Below are 13,639 nucleotides of genomic sequence, written 5' to 3'. Positions count from 1 at the left end.
TAAATATGAACAGAGGAACAACTGCAGCTCATATCCCCTGCACCAAGATCCTTCTGCAAAAGCATAGGCAGAGCCAAACTTTGCCAGCAACCTCCCTGATTTCATCAGCAAACCTGTGTTCTGCTCCTTAATGATTGCTCAGGATGACAGCAGAATAAACCCTGCAAAATCTGAAGAAGGACCTGACTGAGCTCAGACAGACAGAGAGCTTGATTAATAATTCACAATAATATCTTGAAAAATAAATGGTCTTTTATGTTCCTCTAAGCTGTAGTATAAACCTAGGCTGAATCTTTTTCAACAAGTTTGTGTTAGCAGTGACTCAGAAAAAAGAGTCACCTTTAAAGGGGTGTGAAGAGAAGAAACAGATTTTTGCTGCAAGTTGGCTCTAGTATCTTGGTGACTGAAAATTAAACCTCAAGGAACTGACACTGCTGCCATGAGGTTTGAAGGGAACCCCCTCACAAACCTGTAGAAACACAGAGCACCAGTGTGGGGACCAAGTGGCACTGAAGTAACATCAGAATCCCAAATGTGTGGGTTTGGGATGTGTTCCTGTCTGTCATTTTTCAGTTTCTCACTGCACTGAAGTGAACAAAAGGCCTTCTTCAAGGCAGTCTGAAATGATATAGTATAAGGTGAAAGCTGGCAGATGAATCCCTCCAGGGAGAACGTGGTGCCATGCTGGTGTCTGTGTCTAGAGAGCACTATCCAGCTGTGGTGGAGAGGTGTGGAAAAACCACTGGCACATCTATTTGAAATGGTGATAGGACAATGCTGGCAGAGGAACTGATGACAGATTTGGATGAAGATGGGCTGTGAGGGATGTTGGTGGAGAAGATAAATGTATTCGATGCAGAGGAGAAGAAGGCAGATGGAGAATTTCATAGGAAAGTAGAATGGTGAAAATGGTGAATCAGGAAAGTAGCAGAGTTTTTTTCTGGACAGGAGAGAAATAAGACCACATCTACAGAACCCAGAAAAAGAGCTGGTGTGGTTGAGCCACAGAATAAAGAAGGGACTGAATATGATTCAGCTGGGAGAGGGTAAGGAAAGGTTGGATCTTTTCTAGATGTGAAAGGAAAACGTTACTTCCAAGGCTACTGATGCAATTGCCAGAGTCATTGAGAAAAAACAGCAAGAGGTCAGGGAAGCAGCATCTTTTCAAGGCTAAATGATGCAATACACTCTGAAAACATTTCTCATGGTTGAGGAATCTTTTGTAAACACAATTAACCAAAGCTTTGATTGTAAGAAGAAAGGCAGCTAAGGTCTTGGAGAAAATGCACAAAGAATGTCTCCGAGAGAGTGGGGCCAATATCAGAAACACAAGGATAAATCAAGCAGTAGGGCTGTAGCTGTAAGTACAGGCAACGTTTACTTAAAGTCAGATATGCTAACATCATTGAGACATAGCACTGCAGCATATGGTAATGTCTTTGGGGGCGAAAAGTAACACTAGACCCCCTGAAGCAGGCTCTGCTCTTCTGCAAGAATCAGTGTAAGGCTTAAAAAAGAAAGCAAAGCATTGCTAGCACACTAAACCAGGACACACAGGCTTGTGTTCAAAAGATGCTATTTATTCAAGGGCTAATTCCTGTAGGCAAGAAACTTCCTAATCCAACAGTGTAAAGAGAGAAAAGATTCTTACAGCAAGGATGGACAAGTGACAAGGAAATTACCTGTCTTCTTTTGTGAATTCTTCTGTCGTTTACTATCCTCTTGCTTCTCAAATTGCTCTTCAAGTGCTGTATATCAAACTTTGAACCCCCTTATTGCAATAGCAGTTCCACAGATGGCTCTAGGGAAGTCCACAGAACATGTTTAGTGCAGATCTCCTTGAACACAGATGTGATAAAGGGTCTACAGGCTCTGGAAAACTTGCCACTATTTTGCCATGTGTTGGGTCTGGCTGCTGGAGTGCCTGCAGGCACACAACTGGGAGGCTCTCAGCCTCACAGTATTAACGCAGACATTTGCCTATGTAAATTGATCTTTAATCCTTTGCCTACATGACACTGTGTACTGAATGTGACACAGCACAATGCAGCACTGGACTACTCTAAAATCACTGTACAAGACAGGTGTTGTTCAGCCTGGAGAAGAGACCAGCAGAGACCTTATTGCAGCCTTCCAGTACTTAAAGGGGGCCTCTCGGAAAGCTGGGAACAGACTTTTTAGCAGGGCCTGCTGCAACAGAACAAGTGGTGATGGTTTTAAACTAAACCAGGGAAGATTATTCAGATTAGATACAAGGAAGAAATTTTTTTACAATGGCAGTGGTGAGACATTGGCACAGATTGCTCAGAGAGGTGGTAGATGCCACATCCCTGGAAACATTTCAGTTGTTGTCCCTGCTCACTGCAGAGGGGTGGGACTAGATGACCTTGGAAGGTCCCTTCCAACCCCAAAATTGTATGGTTCAATGAGCCTAAGATTACCTCCATTCATAGATGTGTCATGTAACAGACACTGTTTGCGGGTCCTGCTTGTACAAACGAACAATGGTGGCCCCAGCACTTGCTCCTTTCAGCTAGTCCCCTCCTGCTGACATTGTCTTTCCTGCTGTCACATTTTAACCCACTAGCTAGCAAGCTGCTTTTGGCAGTAACCTTGTCTCACTACCTGTGAAGAGCTGCGCACGGAGGTCACTCTCTCCTAATCCAGACCCAGGCTATGAGCACATGGTCCTACACTCATCAGGGCACCTGCCTGTGTGCATTCCTGTAGCCTGAAGCTGCCCTGGATTTTTGGGAGGCAGCTGCTTTGAGACAATTTGATCTACCAGTGCCTGCCTGCCTGATGTCGCCGAGGCAACGCAGTCCCCTGAAGTGGGATGTGTTGCCACAGCAACACGATGCTCTTTGCTCCTGCTGCTGCTGCCTCCTTCCATTGACACCATGAAGGAAGAATTTGGGGCTGCTGGAGTCCTACTGGGGATGAAAAGTCAGAGAGGCCAAGGGATTGTGTCAAGGATGACTACAAATGTATATTTGTAACTCTCCCTGTAAAGCAGTTTCCCATTAAAGGCTCTGTCTGCTGCAGCAGCTTCGCCAGTGCCTGCACTAATGCACTGCTCTGAATGAAATTATTTATGTCACATTCCTTCATTACTCATGCTCACATGTTTTGCTTCATAGTTAAATTATGAATAATCTAGGCAGGATACATTTTAATGATGATTTCACTCCTATTCTGGATGTATTGATTCAGCAGGTTCTTTCAATACAGACCCTGACAGTTGGGCCAACGTGATGAGTATTTTTAAATAACAGAAGAGTGAAAGGAGAAAGAGGGAAAATATTTGACCATCTATGAAAAATGATGACAGCTGCTTTTCCAGAAATTCCAGGGAAATATTTTATCAGCCCCCTCCAACCTTCACAGAAAAAAGTTCACGGCTGTTGTAGCTCTTTTTCAGCAGAGGTTTCCTATTGTTCCAAGGCAAAGATGTATTATTTGCACATTAGTAGCTTCCTCTAGCTAGCAAGGACAGGACCCCACTGTGTCAGGTATCACCAAACCAAGAGAGAGCTCTTCTAAGCTTATGAGATACTGAGGAAAGGCTGGAAAGGTATGGAGTATAAAACAATGCCAATTATAAAACACTCCACAACAGAGTAAATGAACCTCTTGGGGCCACAGAGCTGGTAATAGATAGGAGCTGTGCTCGATGTGAATTCTTGGACATGTCCTACTCTTCTTCTGAAGCTGTAACCCTTACAAAAATATTAGGGCAACAAATATTTTTAATCTTCCATAATGTAATTTATTTGAAATAACTGCCTTTGAAAACAGATTCTAGCAATGGAAATGTCCAAAATATGAACCTACAGGGAGTCTTCTGACTGGGGAAGGACTTTCTCACACCATTCTAGGACCATGCATGATGGGGCCATGATTCTAGCACAGCTGCTGTGTGCACTACCCTGGCACAAACACATAAGGCTGACTGACAGAGCAGTACTGTGAAGGTATTGCCTACAGATCAAAGTGTAGACTAACAACATAATGAAGTGATCACTGTTCAAGATTTTGCAAAAGCAAAACAGCAAATCCTTTTTTAAAAATCTTGGGATTTCTACAATATAAATAAATCAATATGAAAATTACTCATCACCCTTGTAAAGCTAAAGACAGTTCTTCATTAAATAGCTTTTAGTGACACAATAGAGTGTAATGAAGTGGGGTTTGTCACTGAAAGAGATTCTTGCTTAATTAAAGAGAATTAGGATAACGCCTGACTACAGAGGTACAATGTTTCATAAAATCTGTGTTGAACATTTATTAATCCACAGCTGCTTGTATGCTCTGAGGTCAGAGAATAGGGTCAGAGAGTATTTTGCAGGTATTCACTTAAAAATGACTTTTAAAAAGCTTGTATTTGTGAACTGCAAAACATTGGAAGGGTTTCCAGAGCCATTGAGAATGCAGCCATCTATGGATGTATACCACGAATTGTGATGTGTGTTTTCACCATCAGTCTCACCTACTGGTTGACCTAGCATTATCAATAGGAGGTCTTAATAACTAGGCATGGGAAAAGCTTTAGATATTTAGAGAAAAATATTGCCAGCATGGCTGGGAGGAATCTAAAGATCTTTCCATACAGACACTAGATGTCAACGGAGAGACGCTTCAAACCAGCTGCAACAAAAGGCTGTGCTGCTGCATTCTCTAAAACGAGACTCTTTCACTCTTTTGCTAATACAACTCTTCAGGCTGATAGCCTTGGGAACGAAAGTCACAAAAAGCCTTAGGAGTGGGCACTGCACATGGAACATCCATCCAATTATTTTCTAATACAGACATGATTCAGTTGCAGTCGAAGGCAGCAGGCATTTTTCAGCCCCCCAGACCACTTAGTGTTATGCAGAGACTGAAAATGCAGGATCTAACCACAGTGAGGTGGCTTTATAATCCCCTGTCCTTTATGCTGAGACTGCCCATTTCCTTTAATGCTGCTTCCCTTAATCCAAGCTGTAGACAAATATCAAATACTTCTACAAAACTCAGGAACTTAAACAAAGTTGGAAAAAATAGCTTAGAAGTATGAAGTCTCATGTCCTCATTATCCTCCCCTGAGATATATAATCCTCTGTCAACATTTTTCTCATGTATGCTAAAGCACAGCATGTGAATAATGGCAGAAAAATGCAATGGGAACTGCTTGCTGATTTTCTCTGAAAACTGGTTAACTGAGCTGCATACTGTGCTGGAAGTTTAAATAAAACAAGCACTAACAACTGTAATAGAGCTCATAAAAGGGTTTTTGGAGTAAAACACGAAATGTTGGGGATTTGGTGGATAAAGCTCATGTATTACAGTTGCAATTTACATTTAATGATGCAGTTTTAGTGCTGGGAATCAGTCAATACCCTGTGCTGGAAGGACTGGTCAATTCACCCTTCGCATAGCATTTAGTGTAGTACTGCCCTGTCTTTGTGTACAGTTTTTCTGTGCTTGGGATGGGACTTTGGGCACTGGAGGGCAGGGGTAGAGACATCAACATCAACCCTAGGGAGAGAGAAATGTGTTAAAGGCTTGCTCCTGGCAGCTACCACAAAACAAGGCTAAAGAGTAAAGATTCCATGACTCCTGACTCAGCAAAGGACCATGTGGAGGGAAGAGAGAGGCTCAGACTGGAAGGAAACTCAAGGTGCCTCACCAAGTGGGATAAGCAAGACAGGTAGAAGGATAGATTATGAATTTCTGGTAAACCTTGGAGGTGAAGTGTTGGGAATAGCAACTGTTATTTGACAAGAAGCTAGGGAAGGGATATGACAAACAGGAAAACACCAAATGTGAGAAATGGTTGCTAACATTTGATGGAGAAAGGTGACAACAAAAGATGTGAAAACAGCAGCTATAGTGATACTGATAGAGTGATAGTTATCTAAAGGGCTCCAGCGGCAGGACAGGACCACATTATGGACATGCTGATAACCTGAGCTGTCTAGGGTAGAAATGTGAGAAGACACAGAGGGAAGGGACAAGTGTGTACATACAGTAAAAGACAATCCCAGATTTGCAAACAAAGGCTCAAGGAAGAAACTAATTTCAGAGCTCTGTGGGACACACCTCTTAACTTCAACAAGCTGTTGTTTATACAAGTTCTGTGGGAAAACGCAACTAGAAAGTGATACTTGGGATTCAGATGAATTTCTGAACAACATGCATGAAGGTTCATTTTCTGCCATCTCTTACAAGAAAATATGAAAACTTTCTATCTTTGTTGAGTAGCAATTCCCATGTATTGTAATGCTGACACAGCCATTCTAGAAGGGTCAGGACTACCTGGTGAGAGACTGGCTACCATAGGACATACAAAAAGTTCTAATTCCTACCAGCTCCCTCTGCCTGGAAATGATACCAATCACTACAGAGATGTTCTTCATGTAATACTTTTAGCACTGGGGACAGAAATTAAAGTACAACCAAAGTAGGTAGAGTTTCCACTTTGTATGCAAGAGAAGCAAATGATTAGCTAAGTTCTTATTCGAAATCCCCCTGCTTACACAGCAGAGTGCTGTTGCTTAGGGCTTCTCTGACGTGGAAACCATAAACTTTACATCTGCTGCACACTGTTGCTCAGAGTAGTTTAAACAATGTAGTCATCCCACACGTCTTACGTTGCAGAGACTACTTTTATCTAGATGCATGCATGTGCCATTTTACATCTTAAGTATGACATGACTGATATTCAAAGATATTTCCTTTGACACCTAGGTAATGGCTAGGGTGAAAGTTTTACAAAATCAGGTCTTTCAAAACCAGTGTTTCCTACTGCCTGAAAAATTGTAATTGTTACCAACATAATCAGTGTTTTCTGGGTTCATGAACTAAATTATGCCAATGAAAATCTGCATATTTATACAGACGTTTCTCCTAATTCAAATTTGGAATGATCCAAAATATTTCTTTTGTGGACTAAAGGTAGTGGCAAAGTAACATATTCCAGATGACACCATTTATATATATTTATTTTAAAAAGATGATAATTTTCTCCTTTCTTTGTACCAGCAACAGACAGTCCCATATAATTTATTGAAATACACCAGTACTCAAAGCCACTCACTCTGAAAGCTAACAAGGAAAATACATGCTGAATCTTGCTTACTTCCATGAGCAAACTGCCTCGTTGGAGTACCAAAGCTTTGATTTCTGAGGTTTAGTACTTTCCTAAGAAGAAAACCAAACACAGGAATGAGAAGCAATTTTACCTTGTGCACTGTTGAAGGATCTCTGCATCCTGGTAGGTAAGACCAGGATCACTCTGCCTTTTGTTAACATTACTTCCCCTGCTAAAATGAAAACTCAGCAGTTTTGTGTACATTATGTACAGAGTTACATGGTGTATATGAACATTTACAGTAACAGAAGGAAGCAGTAGGTAGACAAACAAAGTGGAACTTTTAAACATAGACAATTTTAAAAATGAAACTCAGCATGTTTTTTACAATGCAGGTGGTCAGCCACTGGAGAAACAAGACTAAGAGAAGTGAGAATATTTTAATATTTTTGTATCTTGAAGTAATGACTGGATGCCTCCAATTCATTATGGTGTGGCAGTCAAGAAACCCCAAGGGGTTTAGAGAACAAGTCAGACCACACTAAGACCACATTTTGAGATGTGGAGACCAGACATGAAAGGCATAGTCAAGTTGAAGAAGTACAATAAAGAGCATTCAACATGATCCTGGGAATGAAGCAGCTGATTTTGGAGGAGAGACTGGTAAGACTGTGAGGCCTTAATATGGAGAAGGCTGAAGAAAGGTAAGATCAAAGTTTGCAAAATCCCAAAGTAGCACATAAAATACATGCAGAACCATCATTCACCAAATCCCACAATGCCAGGAGTAGGGAGCATTTGGTAAATCTGAGAAGAGTGTTCCAAAACTGAGGAAAGAGAAGTGCTGCTTTATCTAATATGTATTTAAGTTCTGGAACTTGCTGCTTCAAGACACCATGGAAGCACTTGCAGGTTCAAAACAAGATGAGAGAGTCATAAATAGTAGTCCCCAAACTGGAAATCGAAGAGAATAACCAGGGAGGTAATGTCTGATGATTGTAACAGAATAACTGGAAATGTGAGAGGACTACACAGGCACCAGGCTGCAGACAGCAGCCAGGCTCAAGTGCCCTCCTCAAGAAGAATCTCCTCCTGTCATGCTTGAGACAGGAGACAGGGACAAACTCTGATCATTAACTTCAGCACACAGGAGGACATGGAAAATGTGGTACGCTGAGGTTTATAATGTTTTGCATAAGATTAACAAACAGCTGTTTTTCCTCAACTCTACAGCTCCATGATGTTGGATGGAGGGCTTAAAGAAATGTGCTGTGAATTTAAGTAAGTTACCAGGCAGGAAACACAGGAAAATGGCTAGAACTGACACATAATTTAAAACCAAAGTACCCATTGAATTTCAGAGCTATCGCTAATCTACTCCTCATCAGTTCATGCTTTTCTGCCCCAAGCATCCCACACCACTGCACTGCACAGCTCAGCAGGGCAAAGGCAGGAGTTCATCTGGTTTGCAGAAGGACCTCAACCTGGACTGCTTTGGGACTGCATGACTTGAAACGGCTTCCTAGTGTGTCACCTATAACAACACACCAAGGGTATACCTATGGTAATGAACCTACCTTCACTTAAAAAGGAGATTGTGTTTTCTAATACCAATCATCAGCATACTAAGTATTTTCTTGCATTATCCTTGTGCTGAATTACTTGCAGCGGATTTGAAAGCAAGTGTAATCGGTCCAAGATGTACCGATGTTTACACAGTGTCTGAGCTCTGGCTGGTGCTGATAGGTTTATGAGAAGTAAATTATTACTTGTTATAAATGGATTTATTTTACTTTTTAAGGAGCCAGTCTGGAGGTTTAATCTAATTATTTTTCCCCAGTGCAAGACTACACAGACTGTTTTGCTTTTCAGCTTGCAACTTCATCGTTCCTGCTGGCAGGATAAATGCCGAAGCTCTATCATCGTTTCACTAAGGCTCCATCAAAGTCACATACCACTGAGCAGGACAGGCAGAGTGAAGGGAAGAGACTTCAACATTTAGGAGTACAGACAGATGATAAATATGGGAATAGATTTTAGATGCTAAGAAATTATTAGGAGAAAATAGGTTACTGAAAAAAATATGTGTTTTGCTAAGACAACTGCAGGGACCACCTGTGGTGCAGAGGGACATGGTTTAGTGGTAAACTTGGCAATGCTGGGTTAATCATTGGACTCAATGACCTTAAAGGTGTTTTTCAACCTAAATGATTCTATGATTTTATGTTCCTATGACTAGCTTCATGAGTTACACAAGTCTTATCTAATTCCATACTGGATGCTGAATATGCCATGAAACCAGACGAAAGAAATTGCATTGGTCACGCTGCATGAATTAAAGCTGTTATTATAAAGGGGATCAAATTAAGGCTGCAAGTGCATTTCCTCAATGATTTTCTAACATTTGTTTAATGTTGAGGCTTGCTATAATAATAATTTTAACAGTAATTTAAAGCCAGGGTGAAAGCAAACATGATGATTTGTGCAGATACGCAGCAGGCAGTAGTACCATTGACTTGATCAAAGACAAGTCTCTTGCATATATGTGCCATCAATTCTGGTGCTCACAGAAGATATATACAGAAATGAGATAAACTGTGGTGTAAGTCAGCTTGAAAATGTGCTTGACGTGACCTTGGATGCATTTTTTTGTCCATTGACCTTGAGAAAGAGGCTAAACAGACCTCTGCTGTTTACTTCCCTCTGGAGCAGATTAGTTGTATGTGGACATATAAATATCAGAAGGGTAATGCAATGTAGCTCTTCAGAGTCCTAATAATATTTACTAGTAACACATTTTTTTCATATAAACAAGCAGATTTATATCCACAGGCACAGATGAGAGAAAATTATCAATAAAAATGTTAAAAGCTAATATAAGAGCTGACTAATGCCAAAAGCAGGCAATTGTCAGGTGGCTGGCTGTTGTGCAAGACTGGGAAAAATAAACTGTGTTCCCTTGGAATTGGCCTTACTCTTTCTTCCTTTGACCCTGACCCTACTGGCCAATCCTTTCTTTTTCTTTTCTTCCCCCCCCCTCCTTTTTACAGCATTTTAAGAGTTAAAGTTTTAGCACTTCACCACCAGAAATATTTTCAGCACCTAAATGATGAAGATTTCATCAAAAGTCTTAAAATTCATGGGGGACTAACAAAATACAGTTTTCTTGTCAGTCAGAACCATTTTCCCATACAAGTTCCACCAACACTGAGGAGGGAAGTATGTTCTTGTATTGTTTGAGATTGGATATGAAAAATCAGTATAAATTATCTTTTTGGGAAAAGGGATATAGCAATTGTGCCTGCTGCAGAAAAAAATAAAAAGGGAAACAGTTTCATACAGAACTCCAGATAAAACTGATGAAGCAAATCTACCTATTTTCATTGTTTTTAACGTGTTCACTTTCCATGGACACAAGATGTAACCTTACTCTGCACAAAAACAGGAGAGTTGTATGACAGAGAACACCTTTTAGCAGAGAGGCTGGTTGCTGTAGTAAGTGCACAAGATTTCCAACTTGCCTCCCTCCTTCAGAACCAAGTCAGCACTGAACAGGGTGTCTGTGATCCACTGCTGTGCCCCCCCTGTGCCATGCAACAAACAGCCTGTCTTTGTATAGGAGTGTGGTGAGAACCACCTGGGTAACTGGGGGGACCCTTCGGCACATGAGCAAACAAGAACAAATCACACAGTTCTGAGCTTCTAGGTGAAATTTTTGAGTAAAGTTGATTTCTGCTCTTTTATTGTTGAAACAAAAGAAGAATTAAATAAAAATATTTACACTGGCAACATGCGTCACTAAGCCAACATCCCAATTCCCCTCAACTCATGTTTGCACAGGCCTATTTTCTTCCAAAACCAGCTTTTCAGCAATGTCAAACCTTCAGGTTTAGTGTCTCCACACCACACTGACTGCTGCTGGCCATCTGGGCATTTGCCAAAGCTTCCTTGCACACACAGATTCCAGGTTTCATATAGAGAATGCAAGCCAAAATCTGAATAAAGCACATTTAAGCACATTGGAACAGGTATTGCCATAGATCGTCATGCATGTAGGCAATTAGTGAGGTGCTGCTGGGTCAAGGGTTGGACTGGATGATCTTTGAGGTCTCTTCCAACCAGATACATTCCATGATTCTGTGTTTTACTTCTCTGAAATTCTTCATCTTTAATTCATTCAGTATTAAGCAGATCAATGATATTGCCACCATTTCACAGAAGAGGTGTGAAGACCTGCATGCTGCTTCTCTTGTGCTCACTAGTTGTAAGAATATCATAGAATCATACAATGGTTTGCATTGGAAGGGACCTTCACAGGTCATCTAGTCCCACCCCTCTGCAGTGAGCAGGGACATCTTCAACTGCATCAGGGTGCTCAGAGCCCCCCATTCAACCTCACTTACGTTTCCAGAGCTAGGGCTTCTACCACCTCTTTGGGCAACCTGTTCCAGAGTTCCACCATCCTCACTGTAAAAAAATTATTCTTTATATCTAATCCAAATCTCCCCGTTTTTAGTTTAAAGCCACCACCCATTGTCCTTTCGCATTAGACCCTGATAAAGAGACTGTTCCATTATTCTTACAGGACCTTTTAAGTACTGAAAGGCCACAAAAAGGTCTCCTTAGAGCCTTCTCACAGGCGAGGTGTTCCAGCCCTTTGATCATTTTTGAGGCATAATTGTGTAAATACTGCTGGAATAATTTAATCCGGACATGAAATCAGAGGTCGGAGATCCCAAATCTAATCCCATTCAAGACCTAGATCAACATTTAGGTTAGATCCGACGAGGGCAAAAGCAAACCTCTTTCTGCCACTCCGGGGTGGGGCTGAAACACCCTCGCAGACACCGTGAGGAAAAAGGAATCAGGCCACGGGGACACTGGTGTGAAATAACTCAACACACAAAGCAGCAGGAGCCGCAGCCCCCCGCCCTACGCACACACGCCCTGCAGAGCCCAAGCGCTGCCTGGTCACGGGTGGGGTCTGTACCAGCGTCTGGGGCTGACCTTCACCCTCCCCGCACCAACACCTCCAGTTCCGGTCCGCACTTTTCAAACACCTTCCGAAGCCCTTTCCAACAGCCGGGACGTCTGTTTGCCGGTTTCAGCCCCGTTTCGCTCGGGCAGAAACGCGGACTCCGCACAAGCACAACCCGTCCTCCTCCTGCACTGCCACCGCACCGCTCCCAGGATCCCGGCTCCCGCTGGGCCTCGTCCGGTGCCGCCCCCGCGCTGCCGGCGGACGCCCGACACCTCCGCCGCCTCCTCCCCCAAGCAGCCGCCACCACCCGCCGCGCCTCACTGTGACGCACACGCCTCCCCACTCGGCGCGTGCGCGGCTGCTGGCCCCGCGCCCGCTCCCGCGCTTGCGCAGCCGGAGCCGCTCCCGTCCCGTGTCCGCTCCGTGTCCCCCCCACTTCCCCTCCCCTCCGGTGCGGCTCGTGTGACCGGAGCGATTGGAGTCAGTCGCCGCCCGCGGAGGGAGGCCCTGAGCCCGCCACAGCCGGCCGCAGAGGGGGGTTGACGGCGGCCTCCTCGGTCCCCGGCACCATGAGCATCGAGATCCCGCCGGGCCTCACGGAGCTGCTGCAGGGCTACACGGTGGAGGTGCTGCGGCACCGGCCGGCCGACCTCCTGCGCTTCGCTGCCGACTACTTCACCCGTCTGCTGGATGCCCGCGACCAGGAGGCGGCCGGTGACGGCCGGCTGATTGTCAGCTTCGATGGGGAACCCATGCAGACCGAGTCCAACGGTGACGAGGAGCCTGATCGCGGCGACGAGGACTCCGACTCCGACTTCGAGCGTGAGTGCCGGCAATGAGGGGTGGTGGAGGCTGTGCGTGGCTGCCTGTGGCGGCGGGGCGAAGGCTGTGCGTGCCTGCCCGTGGTGGCGGGGGAGAGGCTGTGAGGGGCTGCCAGCGACGGCTCCCCGTGGCGGCAGGGGAGAGGCTGTGAGGGGCGGCGGCGGAGCGCTGCCCGTGGCGGTGAGGAAGAGCCGGGAGCAGCAGGTCCTGTCCTTGGAGTGGAAGCAGCCCGGAAGGGCAGCCGGGCGTCTCTGTCGCCCCGTCCTCGGTGCTCTTTCCCGGGCTTGGGGTTGTAGGGAGCGAGCGAGCGGGATGGATGGGAGGGAGGAAGGCTCCGGCTGCGTCCTCCTGCTGCACCGCGGCGGGCACTGCCGGGCGCCGTCAGCGGTATCCCTTCCTCCCTCCCTCCCTCCCTCTCGGCGGCTCTGCAGGGTGTCGGCTGTGCGGTGGGGAAGCCGCACGCTTGCAGAAGTGTCATCTCGGGGGGAACCCATGCTCGCCCTGGCATTAAGCCTGCGGACTCCAGTAAGAGCCTCTTCCCCTGGTTGAGGCGTCAGGAGGCACATGTACAGAGCTGCCGTGTAACGGACAGAACTGCGCCTGGGGTCTGGCTGGGGTTATCAGAGTGAATTGAGCACACTGCCAAGCATGTGATAGGGAAGATCATGTGTTACTGTGCAATCTCTTCTGCGCTTATCTTTACGTTTCTGTCTTTAAATCATTATGGACAAGTGGGTTTTTTTCACTGAAGCTGGGGATGTTTG

General features: G+C 44.6%; 1 protein-coding gene across 2 annotated transcripts in view; it reads left to right on the top strand.

Moving 5' to 3' along the window:
• Nucleotides 1-12,622: 12,622 nt before the first annotated feature.
• The window catches only part of PRKAR2A (protein kinase cAMP-dependent type II regulatory subunit alpha), a 59,980-nt gene continuing 58,963 nt past the window's right edge, over nucleotides 12,623-13,639 (top strand). For both annotated transcript variants that reach the window (XM_054387314.1, XM_054387315.1), the window contains exon 1: nucleotides 12,623-12,875. In XM_054387314.1, the coding sequence (XP_054243289.1) occupies nucleotides 12,623-12,875 (253 nt within the window). The remainder of the gene's footprint in view (nucleotides 12,876-13,639) is intronic.

This window comes from Indicator indicator, chromosome 15 (assembly GCF_027791375.1).
Source record: "Indicator indicator isolate 239-I01 chromosome 15, UM_Iind_1.1, whole genome shotgun sequence".
NCBI classification, from domain to species: domain Eukaryota; kingdom Metazoa; phylum Chordata; class Aves; order Piciformes; family Indicatoridae; genus Indicator; species Indicator indicator.
The sequence above is the reverse complement of the archived record's forward strand: the minus strand, read 5'-3'. Positions and strand labels throughout refer to the sequence as shown.